The sequence below is a fragment of the Callospermophilus lateralis genome, chromosome 14 (genome assembly GCF_048772815.1).
Source record: "Callospermophilus lateralis isolate mCalLat2 chromosome 14, mCalLat2.hap1, whole genome shotgun sequence".
In the NCBI taxonomy this organism is placed as follows: Eukaryota; Metazoa; Chordata; class Mammalia; order Rodentia; family Sciuridae; genus Callospermophilus; species Callospermophilus lateralis.
The window spans coordinates 28,633,523-28,657,004 of NC_135318.1; the positions used below are offsets into that span (position 1 = coordinate 28,633,523).

The 23,482-nt window shown below is 33.4% G+C and overlaps 1 protein-coding gene across 1 annotated transcript in view; it reads right to left on the reverse strand.

The window, feature by feature from the left end:
• The window catches only part of Prkd3 (protein kinase D3), a 71,103-nt gene that overhangs the window by 24,059 nt on the left and 23,562 nt on the right, over window positions 1-23,482 (reverse strand). The window contains exons 3-9 of the mRNA XM_076833970.2: window positions 20,557-20,695; window positions 18,793-18,924; window positions 17,414-17,571; window positions 10,901-11,093; window positions 8,279-8,356; window positions 4,215-4,398; window positions 2,515-2,638 (exon numbers count right to left, since the gene is read on the reverse strand). Of these exons, the coding sequence (XP_076690085.1) occupies window positions 2,515-2,638; window positions 4,215-4,398; window positions 8,279-8,356; window positions 10,901-11,093; window positions 17,414-17,571; window positions 18,793-18,924; window positions 20,557-20,695 (1,008 nt within the window). The remainder of the gene's footprint in view (window positions 1-2,514; window positions 2,639-4,214; window positions 4,399-8,278; window positions 8,357-10,900; window positions 11,094-17,413; window positions 17,572-18,792; window positions 18,925-20,556; window positions 20,696-23,482) is intronic.

The following is a 23,482-nucleotide window of genomic DNA, read 5'->3' on the forward strand; positions in this document are numbered from 1 at the left end:
TTTCCTTAATTTCTACTTATAAGTGTGTATTCTTTTTTAAAAATATTTATTTTTTAGTTGTAGTTGGACACAATACCTTTATTTTATTTATTTATTTTTATGTGGTGCTGAGGATTGAACCCAGGGTCTCGCATGTGCGAGGCAAGTGCTGTACCACTGAGCCACAACTCCAGCCCAATTGTGTATTCTTGATAGGTTTAAAATCCACGATTCTAAATTTTCAAAATATAAGATATAGAGTATCACTCCAACAGTCACTCAGACCCTATTTCTGACCCTCATTCCATTCAAACAATGTTGTTAGATTTTTGGAAACTGTTTTAGAGAAATGTATGCATGCTCATATAAATATGTATTTGTTACAGATATATACACACAGATATATAATTTACCTACTGGCGAAATTTCTAGAAGCTGACCTGTTGGATCGAAAAATATGTGCATGTGTAATTTTAAAAATAGTGTTAAATTATTCTATACAAGACTTAATTTGCAGTCTCATCAGCAACATATGAGAGTACTATTTTACTCATACTCTCACTAAAGCAGTATATTATTAAAACTTTTTGATGTTTGTTATTCTGAAAAATAAAAACTGGTATTTCAATGCAAGTTTAAATTGATATTTCTTTTATTGTAAATGAAATCAAGTTCTTATATGTGAGAGTCATTTTTCTGTGAACTCTCTTCATATTCTTTTTTTTTTTTTTAGTTATACATGGGCACAATATATTTTATTTATTTTTATGTGGTGCTGAGGATTGAATCCAGGGTCTCACACGTGTGAGGCGAGCACCCTACCGCTGAGCCACACCCCCAATCCTCTCTTCATATTCTTTTCCCATTTTCCTACTGTGATGTGATCTTTTTCATATTTATTGGCTTTATTCACATATTATGGAATTAACCCGTTTAGAAAACGAGTGAAAAATAATTTTTCCAGCTTGTCATTTGGTTTTTGCCATGTGGAATTTATAAGATTGAATTTACTGATTTTTTTCCCCCATTGGCAGTTTATAAATAATAATTCTACAGTTTCTTCTACTGGTTTAATTTGTTTACATTTATTTTATTTTTTAAATATTTATTTTTTAGTTATAAGTGGACATGTGTCTTTATTTTACTTTATGTGGTGCTGAGAATTGAACCCAGTGCCTCATGCATGCTAGGTGTGCGCTCTACTTCTGAGCCACAACCCCAGCCCCAATTTGTTTACATTTAAAATTTAGATCTACTTAGGTTTATTCCATGTAGAGTGTGGGTTATGTTTATAATTTCATTTTTTTTTCAAAATGGCTATGTGGTTGTCCCAATACCATTTATTGAATTATCTACCTCTCACTTTGCTGATGTGATATAGTACCTTTGATATGCTGCTAAATTCTCAAACATGTATCACTCAGAGTTCCATTTAGAAGGATATGGACTACAAATTTTAAAAAAATAATATATATATCTCTCTATATATATCTATAGTCTGTACTCCTGTCATCAAATAGAACTTCTTTAAAACCAGCTAAATGTACTGAATACTCTAAATATTCTTAAAAGGTCTGCTAAAAAGTCTTTCAGTAACCTTCATCAAATTAAGAAAAATAACAAAATAATGGCTATTAAATACTTTCTTGAGTACTTACTACATGTCAAACATTGTTCTAAACTTTTCTTACATATTAACTCACTTGGATCTGTGAGGTAGTTACTATTATTATAACAATATTACAGATGAGAAAACTGAGGCATAAATAAGTAACTTTCCTAAGTTCACACAGTTTTAGTAAGTCACATAGACTCAGGCAGTCTAGGTATAAAGTCTATGTTCTTAACTACAACACTAAGTTAACTCTTCATGTCTACTGCCATCCCACTATAATTTCACCATTCCTTTTCTTTGCTAGCTAGATCTAAAAAATGATTTGACTATTTACACTAAGTCAAAATCTACATAAAAACAGATGCCTCTATCTTTGTAATAACTTACAATGATTTTGGATAAGGTTCTAGTACCTTCCACCTTTATTTGTAGTTCATTATGTTTTGATTCATTACTCTTTATTGTCATATAATATCAGATTCTTTTTTAGCGGGGGTGTTCAGGATTGAACCCAGGGGCACTATTGTCATTGAGTCACTTCCCTAGCCCTTTTTATTTTTTTGAGATAGGTTCTTTCGCTAAGGTTTAGGGCCTTGCTAAGTTGCTTAGGCTGTCCTTGAACTTGCATTCCTCCTGCCTCAGCCTCGAGTTGCTAGAATTACAAGTGTGCACCACCATGACTGGTTCAGAATCTTTTTGAATCTTGACTATTCTTTCAGTTTGTAAAGGCAACACATTAGATGTTATGCCTTTCAAAAGCTTGTGTAACTATAATTCCAATGTAACTTACATATTGCTATATTGTACACAGATGTCTTAATATATACGTACATTTCATCCTCATTTTGATTTTAAAAGTATGGAAAATAAAACTCAGAAGCAAGTTTCACTAGCATATTAAAAGATATGTAATTACTAACCAGATTATCCCTGCTAGTGTAATGGACCATCCACCCTTCCTTCACCATTGTGCTGCTCTTCCTCTTTGTGTGCTTGATGGATTGTACGACTCTCATTAGCGGAATATTATTGCTTGTTGATGGACTAAAAAATATTTAACATTTATAAATATTTATAATTTAGATTTTTTAAAAAAACATCATAAATACTATAAGCTCATCAAGTCTTTTTAAAGTCACAACTAAAATTTTTCAAACTATCTTAGGAAGACAGACAACTACTCAAAAGAAAATAAGTTAACCCTATTATTATGATACATAAAAAACTAAGATAGTATTTTTTAAATACTCAATATTTACATGAGTAAATGATTTTTTTCTGGAGGGTCACAAAAAAATAGGAAAATGATAAACAGAAGAAAAAATACTCCTTAACTAGAAGATCTGGAGCCTGGAGGAGGGTCTAATCTCATTTGGGTTTGCTGTGGAGTTGTTTTCCTGCCTAGGCAGCATGATAAATTAGCAAATCCATAATTTGGCAAAATACATATACTTAAATTCACATGGCTCAAATGTCAAATTCAGTTGATTATGTTGTTAGCGAAAGCCCCTCTAACAGTCAATACTAAAATAATTTTTAAAAAATATTTTTTTAGTTACAGATGGACACAAAACCTTTATTATTTATTTATTTATTTTTATGTGTTGCTGAGGATAGAACCCAGTGCCTCACATGTATGAGGCAAGCACTCTACCACTGAGCCACAATCCCAGCCCCAAAAGAAAATAATTCATAAATAAATAAACTCAATGTTATCAGTCCAATCAGATTATACTGTAATGTGGCTCAGTAACTATAGCTGGAGAAAAAGAACAATCTGGTGTGTATAAATATGTATATACATATATATATATATATATCTCAAATATAGTTTTGAAAGTTCAGCTACAAACAGTTAAATAATGTTCTCTTAAACTAGGAGGTATCCATGATAAGAAAACTAGCTAGATTTTTTTTTAGCAGTCTCCAAACTGGGTAAACATCAAGTTTTAGCTAGTAATGATAATGATAATGAAAGCTATAATTTAATGAAAAGTCAAAGTAAATAAATGATGACTCAGCCATGTGAGATTGATAAATGACCCATTTTTCTCTAAATAACTCTTCACTGCCAACTGAAAAACAAAACCTGCCAAAAATGCTTGCATCTTACTACAAAGTAGTATACTCTATAGGCAATGAATATTTAATTTACATAATAGTGAATATTTAAAAGTTTTATAGCCCAGTAACATTTGTACAAAAATGCTAATAGTCAGATTAACTGTGTTAGTGTGAAAACTACCCTCAAATTCATGGCCTTCATTTTTATGCAACATTCTCAGGAATATTTTCTTTATTGCTATTTCTATCATCAGGTAATTTGCCTGTGTGAAGAAACTGGCTGCTTTAACTGATGGTTTAATACTGACACCTTGTGGTTTGCCCCATAAGTAGATATTAAATCTAGACTATATTTAAATATTTTTCTTTTTAAGAAAAATGGATGGCAAAAATGATATTTATTTCAGAAATACTGTAGTGCATGTAAAAGAATTAGCCACAACTTAGATTTTAAATTACATTTAAAGTTCTGCTTAAAGAGATGTAGGTTTTTCTTAATGGAGATCCTAACCTGACCATGATTTTGGAAGCAGTCTACAACATCTACATGTGTTACCTGATTGTTTTAATAGCTTCCTCATCTCGTTCCACATCAAGATCAGATGGATCCAGGAAGAACATTTTATCTTCTGGGGGAGATGGCTCTTCTGTGTCATCCAAGCCTCGACTACCATCACTGTTTATGTCACTATTGTCAATGTCCATTGGTATATCTGTATCTGTTCCCAGACTGGAAGGTTCTGGCAAAGTTTTAAATGAATTTCAGAGTTTTAGATTAATGAAATAACATATCTAAGTAGTCTGTTAAACAGGAAAAAACATTTTAAAACTCTTAAAATATAGAAAAATATCTTTGTGATTCAAGATAAATAAGTATTTCTTAAAGAAGATACAAAATGGGGGCTGGAGATATAGCCCAGCTGGCAGAATGCATGCCTCTCATGCACAAGGCCCTGGGTTCAATCCCACCCCCCACCACACACACACAAAAGATACAAAATCATGAGGTACAAAATTAATTTTGATTATGTTAGAATTTTAAATTTCCATATGACAGAAGGTACTGCATATAAGCAAAGTAAAAGATAAGCCCCTATTTTACATTTTGGTAAAAAAAAATTTTTAGTAACAGTGCCAAGACAATTCAATGAGGAAAGAATTAAATAGTCTTTTTAATAAATGCTGATAGGACAACTGATATTTACATACAGAAGAATTGAGTCTGATGCCTTTCTTAAACTATATTTAAAAATTAACTCAAAGTAGATCAACCTAAAATATAAGAGTTAAAACTATAAATTCTTAGAAGAAAACATGGGAGTAATATTTGTGATCTTGGTTTATGCAAAGCCTTCTTAGATACAACACCAACAACCTAAGTAACAAAAATAAATAAATACATGCACTGGATTTCATCCAAAAAACATACTTCTGTGGGGTACACTACACCTTAAGAAAGTGAAAAGACAGCCCTCAGCATGGGAGAATATACCTGTAAGTTATATATTACATAAGGAACTTGTATCCAGAACATCTGAAGAACTTTTATAACAATAATTAAAAAAAAATAATTTAGTTAAATGGGGAAAGGACCAAAGAGAAAGTTCTCCAAAGAGGAGATAAAAACCACCAACAAGCACATGAAAAGATGCTCAAAATCATTAGCCAACAAGGAAATGCAAGTGAAAACCACAATGAGATAGACTTAACACTTAGTAGATGCCTGTAATCAGAAAGACAGATAACAACAGGTGGTGAGAAAAACTTAGAAACACAGAAAAACTTAGATTTTCATATATTGCTGGTGGGATGTAAAATAGTGCAGCTGCTTTGGAAAAGTCTGATAGGTCCTAAAAATGTTCAACATGAAGTTTCTGTATGACTCAACAATTCTACTACTACGTATCCATCCAAGTGAAATGAAAATATCTCCTTTGAAAAATTATACAAGTGTTCATAGCAACCCTATTCTTAACAGTCCCAATATAACTCAAACATCCATTGATTGATGAATAGATAAATAAAAATGCAGCATAGACCTGAAAAGCAATATTATTTGTCAATGAAAAATGAATTAAGTGGGGCTGGGGTTGTGGCTCAGTGGTAGAGTGCTCCCCTAGCATGCATGAGGCACTGGATTCGATCCTCAGCATCACATAAAAATAAAATAAAGATATTGTGTCCACCTAAAAATTTAAAAAAATATATAAAAAATGAATTAAGTATTGACAGATGCCACAATAGAGATGAACCCTGCAAACATTAATGCTAAGTAAAACAAACCACTCATAAGACTACATATTGTGTAATTCCAAGTATACAAATGTCTAAAATAGACAAAAGCAAAATGTTGATTAGAGGTTGCCAGGGGTAGCAGGAAGGAGAGGAAAGGAACCACTAGTTATGGAATTTATTTTGGGGGTGATGAAAATGTTCTAATATTAGATTGTGTGACAACTGTGTAACTTTGTGAATGTATCCACTAGATGAATTGTAAGCTATGCAAATTACATCTTAAACCTGTTAAAAAACAAAGTCACTGAGAAGCTACTTATACCACACATAACTGAAAAAGGATTAGTATGTAGAATTAAAACTCCTGAAAATCTATAATAAACAAACAAAAATAGCAAAGCATTTGAACAGGCAATTTACAAGGAAAGAAATTCTAAATAACAAATAAACATCTGAAAGATGCTCAAACTCAATAGTAATCAGAGAAATGCACACTAAAATACATAGTATTTCATATCCATTTTTCAAAGGAAAAAAGATACAAAAATGCAAATATGTTAGGGTGTAAATAAGTCAAGATGGCGCCTGGCATTTTGCCAGAGGGAGTGGTTTGTGAAGTAAGGCCAGCGAGCCATTAAGTGTGGAGATTCCTTATTGGTTAACTGCTGTATCTAGTTTATGTTAATTGAGTTAAGCTGTGTGGAATGTATATATACCCCTCCTGTCCTACAATAAACGGCTCCCACTCCTGCTGTATCAATCTACACAAGTTCCTCGTCACCCCCCGGTTATTTTGCTGCAGCCGGACTGTGGCACAAATACATGAACTTTAAATTTAGAGAAGACTTCAGTCATAGAAAACTATATTAATAAAGATTAATTAAAAAATAAAACCAACTTTACTTTGTCAATGATGTTTCCTAGCTATGGTGCAAATGACTGTTTGTACCCATAATTCATTTGCTGAAATCCTAACTCCCAGAATAATATGGTATAAGGAGGTGGGGCCTTTGAGAGATGATTAAATTATAAGAGATCTGCTCTCATGATTGGGATAATGCCCTTATAAAATAGGCCCAATGGAGCTGGTTTACCCATTATACCATCTGAAGATGCAGCTAAAAGGTACCATCTATGAACCAAGCGATGGACACCCTCACCAGACACAGAATCTGCCAGCACCCTGAACTTCCCAACCTCTAGAACTATAAAAAAAAATTTTGTCATTTATAAGCTACTGAGCTTTTGGTATTTTATTATAGTAGCCTGAACAGACCAAGACAATCAGTAGCAATGGAAAACATGCCACAAGAGAAAACATTAAACTCCGTTTTTCAAATTTTCTTTTTCTAATTTGCGGTGCTTGGGACTGAAACCAGGGCCTCATACATACTACACAAACAACCACTAAGCCACATTCCCAGCACAAGAAAATGTTAAACTCTCAAGTAATTCAATTTTTCTTTTCTTATGCTTTTTCTACAGAATAACATATTATTTTTTTAATAGTCATGTAAATTGTCAAAGGAAAAATATGTTGAAAATTTAGAGCCCTTCCTCCTTCATTCAAAAAATGGTAATGTCTTTGCTTAGTATTATCTTGAAAAGAGAAGGGATGTGGGGGGGACATGACGACACAATGACAGACAGTAGGGTAGTGTTTCAATGACTATGAACTAAGGTACCCAGATCATATGATCATATGGGTCCAAATTCTGACTCTGCTAACTATTGGCTGTATTTCTGACAAGTTATTTCATGTCTTGTGCCTTTGTTTACTCATTTCTTGGTACTTATCTCAAAGGGCTGTTCTTCTTATGTTTAAATGTCAATATATTTCTAGAGTTCAGAACAGTGTATAACATAGTAAAAAGTGAATAAATACAGGAACTTTGCAAGAATAAGGACAACAGCAGGGTTTTAAAAGAGATCTTCTTATGTCTACAGATGGAAGATGATATGTAGCACTACTGGCTATTTTAAACAACAAAGTGGAAAGTGGCTAGAGGAAAGATGGGACAGTATAATAATAATTATTTTTTTTTAAAGAGAGAGAGAGAGAGAGAATTTTAATATCTATTTATTTATTAGTTTTCAGCAGACACAACATCTTTGTTTGTATGTGGTGCTGAGGATCGAACCCAGGCCACACAAATGCCAGGCGAGTGCGCTACCGCTTGAGCCACATCCCCAGCCCAACAGTATAATTATTAATGAATGAATAGTATCACTGATCTCTGTAGTTTGCTTGATTATTAAATCAAAAAAAACCTTAAAAAAGAAAAATAAAGTAAAATATGTAAATATAACTTGACACAAAGGTAATACACAAAAGAATCATGATCTTTTCTGTTCTTTTACAGAAATTAAGAAAAATAATTTTACCTCCATTGAAAGTAACCTCTCCAAGGCAGTCTCTTGGTACTTTTGATGCACAGCGTTTATGGCAGTTGAATTTACAATCTAAAATAAAAATATATGGCTTATTATTATTATATGTAGATGGGCAATATCAGATGTGGTTAGACTTTCCTTAAATCACACATGGAATATGAATACTAATGATGATATTGCTGCTAAAATAATAGTATCTTCCTCCACTAAAAGGAAGTCTTGCAATAAAGGTCTGGTTAACTTCTGATGACACATCTTAATAGTTATTTAACCTTCCACAAGTTACTCAACTCTACCAGGGACTTCATCTGTATAATGGGGCTAGTAGCATTAATAAAACACTGCAAAAGTGTGCTGACAGCTCCATGTTTACTTCTCTTATGTCACATGCATTGTATCTCTTATCTCACAGTATTTCCTGTCTTTTAAGCTGATAATCTCCTATAAGAGTCTTTTAAGCTGACATCTAATGTATGTCAGATACATATTTTTATCTTCTGAGTATTAAAATCTGATACAGATATTAAAATCTGGTACCAGATGCAGAAAGGAGACTGAGACTCCACATATATTCTAATAAGGATTTTCACATACAGCCCTGTAAGAAAGGACTAAGGTTCTTAGGCATAACATCTCCATTTCTACATAATGGTTCTCTTCTGCCTACAATAACCTCAGAGTTGATGGCACTGCAGAATAGAATCAGATATAATCTATTCAACATGTCTGTATAACTCAGTGGTTCTCAAATTGTGATCCCCAGCTCAGCATCAGCATCATTTGGCAACTTGTTAGAAATGTAAATTCTTAGAAGTAAGGCTGAGAAATTTGTGTCCCAATGAGCTTTTTAAGTAACATTAAAATTGAGATCCATTAATGTAACCATGTCTAACACTGCCTCTGAGATTAATTTACCAAAAATAACTGGGTAAAAATAATTTGAGTCCTGATTTACAATGCTTTGTAACTCTTGTGAGTCAAGGAAATCCCATGTATCACATGAGCAGCATAGGTTGAAAGTCATTATAGAAAAAACCAGCCATGAACTTAATAATTTGATGGGTAATAAACTTCACATTAGGTAAAATATAGTCTTTAGGAGAGGTCCTACTAAAAAAAATCATACATGTTAATATCTTGCATATCTCTTAAGCAACATATTAGGTTTTAATTTCATAAACTTTGCAAATTCTGCAAATAACAAGTTCCATTTTCCCTTTGAAATTGTAAAGCTAAATGGTCCACTTGTAGTATATAGGTTCTAATTGTAGGCATTTTTATTTCTTTATGTTCTTACCCATTTATTAAGTAATTTATTTATGCTTGCTTAGATTTTACACATGACTTCAAGCTGCATTAAGTTTTTGTATAGGAAAGGAATTTGAAAATAAAAGAATAAATAAATAGATGGATGAATAAATGAAGAGTAATCAATGACCCCACATAATTTTATTAACATTTTTTTTCTTTCTTAGCTTAAAAATGAATGAAAACAATGACTATTTTCCTTTTTAACTGTATTAATTCATATTCTAATAAACAGGAATTGCTGGATTATAATTATATGGATCACTGAAAAGGCTCAGCTATTCAGAAATATTAACTTGACATTTTCTGAACCAGTATAAGCACAAAACATTATTCTTCTAGAATCCTAAAAGGTTAATCTAATAATTCAGTGGCAGAGTTAACAGGCTTTATTTAAAAACTCATCAATCTGAGGATGCAGCTCAGTGGTAGAGCACTTACCTCACATGCATAAAGCCCTGGGTTCAATCCCCAGTATGAAAAAAAAAGAGAGAAAGCCTAATGCCTGAAAGAGTCATATAGTAGGAATATAGTAGGTAACCACATAGTAGATAACATTAACTTACCTTATAAGAGCCAAATTCTTGTTTTTCTGTGTACTAGTGATGTAACTTTTTTTGTTATTGTGGTGGTGGGGATTAAACTCAGGGCCTCATGCATGTTATGCAAGTATTATACTGTTAAGTTACATCCCCAGCTCCACTAGCTATGTATGTGATCTTAAGCAATTTACAAATGGAAAATGACTGCTAGTACTAATGATTTTCATACAATGCTTGGTATGTAGTACAAACACTGCAGGTAAAAGTTGTTAACATACACACACACACACACACACACACACACACACATATATATATATATATATATATATATATATTTTAATATTTGTTTTTTAGTTATAGGTGGATACAATATCTTTATTTTATTTTTATGTGGTGCTGAGGATCAAACCCAGTGCCTCACCCATGCTAGGCAAATGCTCTACCTCTGAGCCACAACCCCAGCCCCGACACATATATTTTATATGCTTTTACACACACACACCCCCACACACACCTTTCTATTAAAATCTGACAAGTAGAAGAACAATTTCTTCAGCAAATTCTTCTAAGTAAAAATATTTTAGTAGCTCAGTAGTAGAGCACTTGCCTAGCACATGTGAGGCACTAGGTTCAATCCACTGCACCACATAAAAATAGTCAAATAAAATAAAGGTATTGTGTCCATCTACAACTAAAAATATTTTATATTTATTAAGGAAAAAAAAAAGAAATTTTACCGAAAGAAAACATTCAATCCTACCTTTGCACTGCATTCCTTGGCGAAAGAGACCTTTCAGTAACCGTTTGCAGTACTGACATATTGTGGGGCGGCCGTAAGAGTGAACAGCAAACGTGTGTGGAACTTTTACTCTGCACATTACCATCTTTTCCATCCAGATTGGACGACCACTCCAAGATGGAATTCTCTTACTTGGTTCTTGGTGAACATGTGACTAAAATATAAATAAGTCAATATTAAAAACAAAGTGTGGGAGCACAGCTTAACCACAAAAGTAATTATTTGCAATGCTAAAGTCAATAATCTGAAATGTGGATATTCCAGCAATTTCCTATGGAAAATTTAGTTTATCAACCCTTGAAGGAGAATAGTATAGATTCTTTTTCTTGCTATTACTCACATTAAAAAAAAAAAAAACAACAACAACAAATGAAAATAAGGTGTGTTCATTCAGATATGTTATTCTTTTCATTGACTAACTATTATTTGCCAGGCACGTTCAGCATATAATTAAAAGCCAAAAACCTTAACATGACTCAATTATTTTATTTTTTTGTAGTAATGAGGATCATACCTTGGGGTGCTCCAATACTGAGCTACATTCCCTGTTCTTTTTATTTATTTTTTGTTTTGAGGCAGTGTCTTGCTAAGTTGCCCAGTCTGGCATTGAATTATGATCCTCCTGCCTCAACCTTCTAAACTGATGGAATTATAGGGGTGTACCACCATGACCGGTTTAACATTAATTTATAACTAATTTTCAAATCTATTCAAAACATGGCCAAAGCCAGGAATGGTGGCTCATGCTGGTTATTCCAGCCACCCAGGACTCTGAGGCAGGAAGATCACAAGTTTGAGGCCAGCCTCAGCAACTCAGAGGACCCCTAAGCAACTGAGTGAGATCCTGTCTCAAAATAAGAAATAAAAAGGGCTGCAGATGTGGCTCAGTGATTAAGTGACCCTGAGTTTAACCTCCAAACCCAAAACAAACAACAAAAACAAAAACCTAAGGATTTAATCATAGAAAATGTACATAAATTTGAAGAGTATTATTGTATTATTGAACATGAAGTCTCAAAATTATTTTAAAATAAATTTTAGATTTTCAAATATATCTCAACCAATATATATATAAATTTATGTCTAAATTCATTTTGATGATATAATTAATGACAGGTACAAAATAATTAAAATGGCTTTAGCTTTAGGGGCTGGGGCTGGGGCTCAGCGGTAGAGCACTTGCCTAGCATGTGTGAGGTGCTGGGTTCAATCCTCAGCACCACACAAAAATAAATAAAATAAAGGTATTGCGTCCAACTACAACTAAAAAAATGCATTTAAAAAATGGCTTTAGCCTTAGTAATTAGGCTTTAAGTAGTTCCTTAACATTTTCAAGTTCTTTGGATTTTTTTCTCTCAAGTGAACAAAAAACAAAATTAAAGAACAATATGAAATTTTTGTGTAATGTAAGGGACAAAAGGATTTTGTAACTATGGCTCTTTCTATATGAAGGAAATAAAGTAAATTGTTGGCTATTCCAATGTGGCTCATTTCATTCATTCACCAAACATTCACTTATTATTTATATGCTAGGCCCCATGTTCACAAAAACTGAATAAAACATAACCCAGGTTCTCAAGCACAAAGTTAAATACCTAACTACCACCTTGATATATGAATAGATTTTGCTGTATGTAACTACTTGCATCTTCTCTGCCAGAATTAAGGTCCTGAGACTGTTTGGATGTCTTCTATAACTAGTAATATTTATAACTCAGAAAAGTTGAGTTATTCTATCTTGATATGTTCCACTAATGTAAGCAAAAGAAGTCAGAAAAAAACAAGAGACAGAGAAATGTAAGAGGAAGTAAAAGGGGGAAGATAAGCAAAAAACAGAAGAAAAGGAAAAGAATCAGAACAAAACAACTGAATGCAGAACACTATAAAAGGAACACAAATGTAGTTTCAGATCAATAGTTTTTTCCTAATGTGTAGCGAGAAATTTCTGAAATGAATTTTTCATATGAAGCTGTTTAATTTGGGAAAAGTTCAAAAAGAATGTTAAAACCCAAACCACACTTGCATGCTTCAGATGTCCAAGGTGTCTAGTCTGGCTTACCCTTCCTCCCTGCTGCCATGCATGGAACACCTTCAGCCAAAGGAACACCACGGGGGATTCTGCAAAGTTAAGAAAGAAGCCAAAGGGAACCAGAAACAGATATTTTAAGTCTGCTCACCCCTGGCTCCCTATTCTAGTGGTGGCTCAACACTCTGTTTCTCTTGATTCTGCTTCTACCACTTTTTGATTTATCTCAAGTTCAAAACACACAAGGTGGAGTTAGACTGATTTAGGCAGCCATCATCAAACATAAAGGGCACTCCTGTGAAAAAGAAACTTCATAACAGACCTTTAAACATATCAGTGGTCAGTTACTGCCTTCTGGTCAGGTCCTGCTGGGATTGGGGTCTTGGGGTTATGGTAAAGACCATGTGTATCAGGAACTGTTCAGAGGATCATGGTTGTAGCAGCCACCTAATGTAGTTATATCCAGGTACAGTTATTTATGTTATCTCAATTTTAAATAGGAAAAATAAGCTCAAAGGGATTAATACCAGTAAGCGGTAATATCAGAATCTAGACTTATGTTTAGTTCTTCTTCATTCTAGTCCATCTACAGATTTCCCATCTCAATATACTGAGGGGGCTGAAGTTTTGGCTCAGTGGTAGAGCACTTGCCTAGCACGTGTGAGGCACTTGGCTTGATCCTCAGCACCACATAAAAATAAATAAAATAAAAATAAATAAAATAAAGATACTGTGTTCATCTACAACTAAAAAAAATTAAAAAAAAATATACTGAGGCTTCCAATACAATCCTACTTGTAACAGTGTTTGTCTATTAAGGAAGAAATGGTATGGCAGACTTAATCAGAATTTGAAGGAAAAAGAATGTTGGTAGATTAGCAAGAGAAATTGATTAAAATGGGACTATGAAGGGGCTAAGGATTTAGTTCAGTGGAAGAGCTGCTTATTTAGCATATGTGAAGTTCTGGGTTTGATCCTTAGCACCACAAAACAAAAAAACCACATACAAACAAAAAATTCACCACGATCACCACAAAAATCCTAAACACAGGATACTTAAAAGAAACACATAAGGTCTATCTGGGAAAATATCTGCAGGGCTTGAAGTTTAGCTAAATGATAGAGCATGTGCAAAGCCCTAAATTCAATCCCTGGCACACACAGACACACAAAGGGGGCAGGGAACTATTGAGATTAAAGTAACAATGAGTGAAATTTCTTCTTACCTTGTTTTAATGTCCCCTATTTACAAATTACCATTTTGCTTAAATTGTTATTTCTTGCCTATTAATGCAAAGCCAGAAATTTTCTAAACGTAATTGATTATTTCCATAGTTTAGCTTTAAGCTAACATTTGCCCAAGTTAATTGTCCACAAAAACCATATAACATTGCCAATACTATATTGTATATAATAATGAAGAAAATAAAAGCATTTTTTAAATCAGTAATTCCTCAATTATGTATATTTAATTGGCTTTGGAGTATTTCTCAGTGAAAGAAATATCTCCACTTTTACACATAAACTTAGATCCAACATTTTCTTTCCATTCTGTTCTATACCCTCAAGGATATAAAGAAGCACTTAACTGTCTTATCTTCAAAAAGTCAGCACTCAATTTTGGATTCTTTAACCTTAGTGATCCCAATCTAGTCAAACTCAATGAACAGTATATCTTCTTCTATTCTTCTTCTGTTTCCTCTTTAGACTGACTTCTGATATAATAACAGAAACGGCCTTCTTACATGTGAACAAAAACCATCTTGTTAGACTCAAAGGTTTCTAATACGAATAATATCTCAGTGACTCACAAACTTTTCTTTCTCAGCTCCTAGGAGTGTGGTTAGGAGACAAGGTAAAGCTCCTAGCACAAAGCCTGGCACATGTGAGCCACTCTGCTCTTCTCTTTGTTCAGCTGTCTCCTCTGTTCCTATAGTGTATCCTCTCTTCTTATCTTTCTTCCCTGTGATTTTCCTCTCGAGTTCTTCCTTTACTTTATATCTACTTTCTGAGACTGCATGACTAGATCAACAAAACAAAACCTTGAGGACTTTCCACTCTACCAGTTTTACTTGTTGTAAAATATTCTAAGCAATCAAGCCAATTCAAACTTGTCATTCTACTTCTTATACTTTCCTAAGGAACTTTCATCTTTAGGATAAAATATAAGCCAAGAGATTTAAATTTAACTAGTTACCCTCCTGTACCCATGGGTTTGGCATCCACATATTCAGTCAACCCTGAACTACAAATGTAGTTTGCCTATGGTGGATGAATCTGTATTGAACATGCACAGACTTTTTTTTCCTTAGGAATAAAGTTCCCAAAACAGTAAGAACAACACCTATTTACACAGCATTTGCAGCATATTAGGTATTATAAGTAATCTAGAAATGATTTAAAGTATATGAGTATATGCATATATAAATGTACCAAAGAGAATTTCACAATTCTGTGCATGTTGAAAGTACCAATCAAAAATAAAGGAGTGAAAGGAAGATCAATAGAGAAGAGGAGGAAGAAGGGGAGGAAAAGGGGAGGAAGAAGAAAAAATATATACAAGAGGATGTGTGAAAGTTATATGCAAATACTACACTATTTTATATAAAGGACTTGAGCATCCATGAACTTTGTTCATAAGATGCACCAACTTTCCTACTATCAGTCTTCTCCCAAGCTTTTCCACATGTTTATACATAACTCCTTGTTCTTGGTCTCTATGCCACAGTATTCTTCTTCTACTTTAAAATCAGAAGGTTTTACCCCAATATCTCAGTATACCAAAATCTTGTAACCCCCTTGGGCATCAAGACAATATCCCAAGTCTTGATTTTGCCACTAATATATTGAAGATCAAAAAGGTTATAAAACAACTAAATGATAAGATTACAACCTATGGATGAAAGTCATTTCAAGTACTATTAAATGATTAAGGGAGTTATTTCTTTTTTCTCTGACCTTTATCTTTGAGAAGCACAATACATTAGGGAGAAAAATCACAGATTTAAAAATAATGAGATCTGGATTTAATTCTAATATCTCTTATTCATTTGCTCTGTGACTTCAGACAGGTTCTGTGTCTCCACTGTCTTATGTGTATACAGACTTATGAATATACCTCAAAATGTGAGATTCAATGGAATCATTCACTCACTAATTCACGCACCAACTGAGTATCTACTAAGTACCAGGTACTGTGATGAGCATTAGGGGCACATAAAGACACAAATATTGTCTTATCTAAATAGATAATAAACTCCTTCAGGACACAAAAGTGATATTAGGTAGTATGTCATATACACAATTAGAAAATTTTGAGAAGTATGATGTCATTCACAAAATAAAATAACTTCTAGGTAAGGAAAATTGGGAAAGGCAGGTAGGTAGTTATTGAGGTAGGTCTAGAAAAACTATGTACGACTGACATGAAGAACAGAGTTAGGAGGAACAAGGGTGTGCAGGAAATGTTGGAATAGCGTAGACTGCCAGGAACATAGACTATATAAAGATTTCTGTGATGGTTAATCTTGGTTATTGACCTGACTAGATTGAGAAATGTCTAGAAAATCCATAAAGCTTACTTCTGGGTGTGTTTGGAAGGGCGTTTCCATAGATGACTGACATGCAGGTCACAGAACTGAGTGGGAAAGACCTGCCCTGGATGTGCATTGTCCAATAAGCTGGGGTCCTGGCTTTAACAAAGAGCAGAAGAAGGAGAAAACTTGTACATGCACACTATCCTCTTTTAAGTGGGAGGATTCTTTTTTTTTTTTTTTTTTTGCTGCCATCACAGATTCCAGCTTCTTCAGCCTTTGAATGTGCACTTGCACTAGAAACTCTCCAAGACACTTTGGGGCCTGTAGCCTTGAAATGGGGTTCATTATTGGTCCTTCTTACACTCTGAGGTTTCAGCTTTTTCGACTGAGCAGCTCTCCAGCCTACAGATAGCCATGTAGGACTATTAAACCTCTGACTGTATACGTCAATTTAATAAATTCCCTCTTTTAATCTCTCTCTCTCTCTCTCTCTCTCTCTCTCTCTCTCTCTCACACACACACACACACACACACACACACTATTGTTTCTGTTCTTCTGGAGCTCCCGAACTAATAGTTTTCTAGTGGGAAGCAACATCAAGTTGCATATTAGGGAAACTCATCTGGCTGTTTTATATGAGATGGAAAGTTAAGTATGGAGACCAGGAGCCAGGATACTGGCTAGTAGCTAATGAAATGGTCCAATTGATAAAATAATGCAATCCTTAGGTACACAAAATCCAATTTATTCCTACTGGTAAGATTTGTCTTCATTATTACATTTTAAGCTTCTTAAGTGTAGGACTATTACTATATTTAATTATATAAGTTATATTCTAGGATGATGTCATACCCTGTGGAAGCATTAGGAATAACTAGCAAAACCTCCTTCTATTTCCTTAGAATACATACCTCTTCACTGAGAAGGGCTATACACTCAGGCTGTAGGGGTCTTGGAACTGAGAGGCCAGGTCCTGGTAGAGATACATTCGATAGCCGTCTCTTTCTTACTCCACTACAGTTATTTGGTATCTTGAAGGCACACCGTTTGTGATAATTTAGTCCACAACCTAAATATATTTTAAAAGGTAAAAATGTAAGTTCAAAAAAACTTTACTGCTTACATGTGACACATAAAAAACTATCACTTCTTTAACTTACTTTCTCTGTCAACAATACCTACCCTGATTAAGAACTCAGATGACAGGCTAAGTAGAAGGTAACAAATTCAAGAACAGGAAACATGCAGAAAGGTTTATTTAGAAAGGTTAAGTTAGCTTTAAAGTAGTAGATCCTGAAGTGCAATCCCAAAGGCAATCACCTTGGAATTTGTTAGAAATGTAAATTACTGGTTTCACCTCTGATTTACTTCATTAGAAACTCGGGAGGGGGCCTACTTAAGTGTTTTAAGATGCCTGGTAAAGTTTGAGAGCCACAGCTTAATACAGCGGCCAGCAGCAAACTGTGGTCATGTATCAAATCTTTCCTTTGATGAGAAAACCGTATGAAACTCAAATATCAGTGTTCAAAAATACAACTTTTACTGGAACACAGCCATGCTATTTGTTTATGTATTGTCTATGGTTTGTTTCACACTACAACAACAGAATTAAGTCACAAGAGACACCACATGCTCTGCAGAACCTAAAATATTTACTCTCTGGCTACTACAAAAAAGTTTATTGACCCTACATACTAAAAGACTGCTTCTTTGTAAAAAATGTACATTTGCAGCCTATTTCTAATTTAGAATGACTTTGACCATTATATTTAAGAGACTTAACTTTCTAAAAACTTTTAAGTAAGGAGGTTAATATTTATTGAGCCACATTTTGTGCCAAATGTTTTATCTATATTACCTTATTTGAACCATTCATGAAACCAGTGGGGTTGAATATATTTTTACAGAGAAATCAATCCTCAGGTCTAGTAAGTTGCCTACGAATAAAAATGTGTAGGTGGCAGAAGTAGGAACAGAGTCTTATAATCTCTGCAATCCTTTTTTTTTTTTTTCCTTCTCAGTACTGGGGATTGAACCTGGGGTATTTTACCACTGAGTTACATTCCCAGCCCTTTTTATTTTTTATTTCAAGATAGGATCTCATTAAGTTGCTTGGGGCCTACTTGCTGAGATTGGCCTTGAACTTGTGACCCTCTTGCTGAAGCCTCCCAAATCACTGCACCGAGCTAATCTTTGCAAGTCTAAACCCTGGTTACTACTAGATCCAACTATGACTTGTTTTTTCTTTAATAATAAAAAATTCAAATATGAAAAATTTTAAACCACATACCTTCACATTTTAGTCCCTGACGTACCAATCCCCAGAGCATCTCACCACAATAATCACAAAAAGTAGGAGCTTTGTAAGAATGTACATAGAGAGTATGTGGTCGAATCTGGAAGTCTTCTACTGTGGCCAAAGCTTTTAAAAAGAGAAGTATTAAAATAAACTTTGCATTTGTAATTACAAGGAGATCAGAAATGCTCACCATGTACATTTATGTTGAAAAAGAATCACCATTTCTCTAAAGCTTTCATTTGACCATAAAATTAAATTATTTTCCACATTCTATACTGTGAATTTTAAACTTGTTTAAAAAGTCCACTGGCTTCAAATTTTGAACTCCAACTCACCTTGGAGGTCTGTATGCAGATTATTTGGTCCTTCACAAGCATTTTCATATAATGACAAGACTATAAATAGTTGTTAGATCTATTTTAACTAATTAAAAATTGTTTAGCTTCCAATACACCGGGGAAAAAACACTAAAATTAAAATGAAAATACTGTGGAACTTAACCTCAATTTATCACAATATTTCTGTTAGAAAAGAGTTCTAATTTAGGATCCCATGATACAATCTGCTTGTTTTCCATAGTCTTAGTGGTTAAGAGAGAGAGACTCCGTTCCCCTCAGTGAACAAAAGAACAAACCTGCAAGTATAATTACTATACATCCTTGTGGTTTTATTCTGACTGGTCCATAACAAAGAAGGAATGGATGTGAGCATGACTTGCAGGGAAGGCAAGGAGTGGAAGCCCCTCATAAGTGAAAACGACAAGGAATGGAAAGTATATATATAGTTTGGGGTTGTAATTTAGAAGAGTGATGGGGAGGGGCTAGATGAATGAGAAGAACAGAAATATAAGAGGAGTGGGAACTAATAAAGAAAGGTGATGTTGGTCAGAGAGGCTCTAAATAGGCTCAAAGATGAGTTTGGGGTGAGGGAAACATGGTAGCAGGACTCTGAATTCTTAGGTCGCAAGTTTATTTGCTTTTTCTACCAGTCTTCCTTTCTTGCCAAACGAAAAGTATCACAGACCTATTATGTGCATAATTATGACATTCTTTCTCCCTTTACATATCTCACTAACAATCTTGCCCACAAACTGTTGACGAGACTAAAAATGGAGTTAAGGAACAAGGAATGGCAAGAGCAAGTAAGGTAAAGAGGAAAATGCCCGTTGGGAACAAAATGGAAAGAAGAATTTTTTTCTGATATTACTAGTTCATTTTAGTTATATATAATATTAGGGTTCATTTTGACACAATTATACAATCATGGAATATAATTTTCTCTAATTCAGTCCCTACTAGGAAGAAGCATTTTTTTTTAAGCCAAGGAAACCAGTACTGTTATTTCCTTCCTTTTCTTTAATATTTTTTCCCCCAATTTTCTTTTCTGAATCTCAATTTCCCTCATCTAAACTGTTTATAAAATGGGAAAAAGAAAACAAAATTTTAATATTGTTTTATTTATTTGACTCAGAGAAAAAAAGAACATATTTCTTTGTCAGTTCAATTGACAATTCCATTAATTTAGTAAAACCCAAGTAATTCGCAATTCATTTTCCTACTTTTTTCATCTGTGAAAGTAGTAAGTAATCTTCCTAAAAGTAAAATTATAGTAATGACTACTTTATAGAGGAAAGAAGTAAGCAACCATATAGTACCAAGACCAAATGTAACTGAACATAGCATTTAATGCAGAAAATAAAGCTCTTTGCAAAAATTAAAATAAAAAAGAACAAAATAAAAGGAGTTATTTACTTACCTGAAAGAACAACTTCTACTAGATCTCCTTCATGTATTTCATCTGCTGAGGTAATCAGCTGCAAAATATTTTCTGAGTTCATGTCATGGCGAAAGAGAAGAATTTTATCATACATGCCAAAGAATCCACACTCTGGAAACTGTGGGAAAATAGTCCTATATCAATATACTCATAACTTTCTGTTTTTATAAGTAAATGTCTCAAAGTTGTGAGAGAATTTTTAATAGTGTTTTAGCTTAACACTATTTGACAGCAATTTTATTGATATCCAAAAAAACCACACTCAAGCTTTGTGGTTAAATTGAAAAATAGAAAAGTAAATTTATAAATAGTCACTGATTATCTTAAAAGACAAAATCTCTTTGAATGAAAGCACTTTTTTTGTTTGTTTGTTTTGTGTCGTGCTGGGGATTGAACCCAATGCCTCCTACATGCTGGATAAATGCTCTGCCACTGAGCTATATCCCCAGCCCAACACCTCTTTGAAATAGAGAATTTTTATATTGCTGATGAAGAATATAATCTTGAACTCATACTTTATTATTATATAGCTTGAAAGACAAGTAGTTTTTCACATTCTCTAGAACTGCATTGTCTGATATATAGCTTCTATAGTTGCTACTAGAGTTTGGATCTTCAGACCTCACCAAGGATTTATGTGTTACAGGCTTGGCACCTTGGGGTGGTGCTATTAGGAGATCATGGAGCACTTATGTGGGAAGTAGGGTTACTGGAAGGTTTTTATGTCTTTGTTCCTGAAGGGACTGTGGAACCTTGGTCTTTTTTTTTTTTTTTTTTTTTAACTGTCTTTTGCTCCCTCATGAAGTGAACAGTTCTATTCTGCCTCATGCTTCTACTATTATGTGTTTCTTCACTGAAAGCAACTGGAACCTTTGAAACTGTGAGCCAAACCAAACCTTTTCTTTATAAGCTGCTTATCTCAGGTGTCTATTAAGGCTGCCTAATGTAGCTATTAACCACAAGCAGTTATTTAAATGTAAAATAATTAGAATTAAGTAAAAATAAAATTTTGATTCCTTATTCACTCAAGCCACATTATATATAAGCATTCAACTGCCATGCTAGCTACAAGTTATCATACTGAACAAGACAGATATAGAACACTTCCACCATCCTAGTACGTTCTACTGAACAATGCTTAGAAGACCAATAATAATCAGACTATAGTCACAAGACTGCTATTTCCAATATTTTTGCCAGACACACAGTCTCTAGCATTTATTTAATACCTTATTTATATTTACTCCCTGTAATTACAAATGCATCATTCACAATACCTTTCTTTAAAAAACAAAAAACAAAAAACCTTTGGCCAGAGCAGGAGAACTGCAGATTTGTTCACATATGCCCTATCTGTATCATTTAAAGGTTTCTCCATTTTGTCAATATAGTGCCAAGACACTTTGGGGATTTGTATGTGGCCTAAAATATGAAGATGACTAAAATTTTTAATCGTAAATAGTTTGAGGTTAAGAGAGGATTTTAAATACTTGCCTTACAAAATAACCATGTTTAGTCTCCCAATTAATTTTGAAAAATGAGATCATCTTCAAACCTACTAGGGTCTTGGGATATGCTGCTCTAGAAAATTCTTCAGGTCTCAAGAATTATGAACATTCATAACTTATTTTAGCTCCTCACAAAATATTTTTAAATAAACTATGCAGTGTGTCAGGCCTTATCAGGCCTATTTTGAATGGCCTGAAAGAAATCACATGAAACTTAAATGCATTTACTTCAGGGATGTTGTTGGTGATAGAATTTACTACTTCATACAATAGCCTTGCTTTGTGAGGACCCATGAAACAAAAGTTCCCTGGTTAGTTTTGTATGAGCAACTTGGATCATACATAATCAGTGATGTTTTTGTGTTTACTTTGCCTACTAGAAAAAAAACAAGCCAAATTTATAGTCTACTTTACCAGTCTAGGATCTATGGCAGGTGTTTTTAGGTGCAGAAGCAACCTACCTTCCTCTTGTTTTCTGACTTTAATTTTCCCATTAGAAAAATCTTTTATATCTCTCTCTCAAGAGTTCTCAAATCTTTTATTTTTTAAAGTTAAAATTTAAAAAACTGAAAACAAGAACTTAATTAGAAAGTTGGGAGATTATTAGTATTTTTTGAACCTGTTAAATAATAAGAAAAAATAGAAATATTTAGATTTTTATAAAACTAATTCTATTTTCAATAATTTAAGTTGCCAATAGGATTTATAAAAGTTCATAATATGCTTTAAAATATTTAATACTATAATAATTCTCAGCTGGAAAGATAACAGTAAAAATACAGACTCAGGAAATTATTACATTTTTATTTAAAACTTAAAATAAATTAATTTTAAAATGTTAAAATTTTAATTAGAGAATATCTTCATAACTTAGTTCCAACAATTTTTCACAGTGAATTAAAAAAATTCCACATTTCATCCTTATAAAAATAAACTCTCTAACAAAATATTTGGGTTTTTTTTTAATATTGGTGGGGGTGCTCTATCACTAAGCTACATTCCTATCCCTGTTTTTTTTATTTTGAAACAGGGTCTTGATCAGTTATTTACGCCAGCTTGGAACTTACAATCTTCCTGCTCCAGTTTCACAAGTAACTGGGATTAAAAACATGTACTACCATGTCTAGCTTCTGACAAAATATTTGTATGAATGAAGCTGAATTTTAAAAGTCATATTTCTTGTAAGTCTGCTAACTGCAAAGTATTTGCCCCATAATGTATAAACAGAAAAAAAAGATACTATTTTCTAGGAAATTACAATCTAGTAGGAAATAAACACAAATATTATACCACATGGTTAAGTTAATGATGAAAATGAAATAAAAACAAAATCATAGAAATAAAAGCAAATAAATAACTGGGAAAGTATAGTAAAGGATACAGAATGATATTTAAAC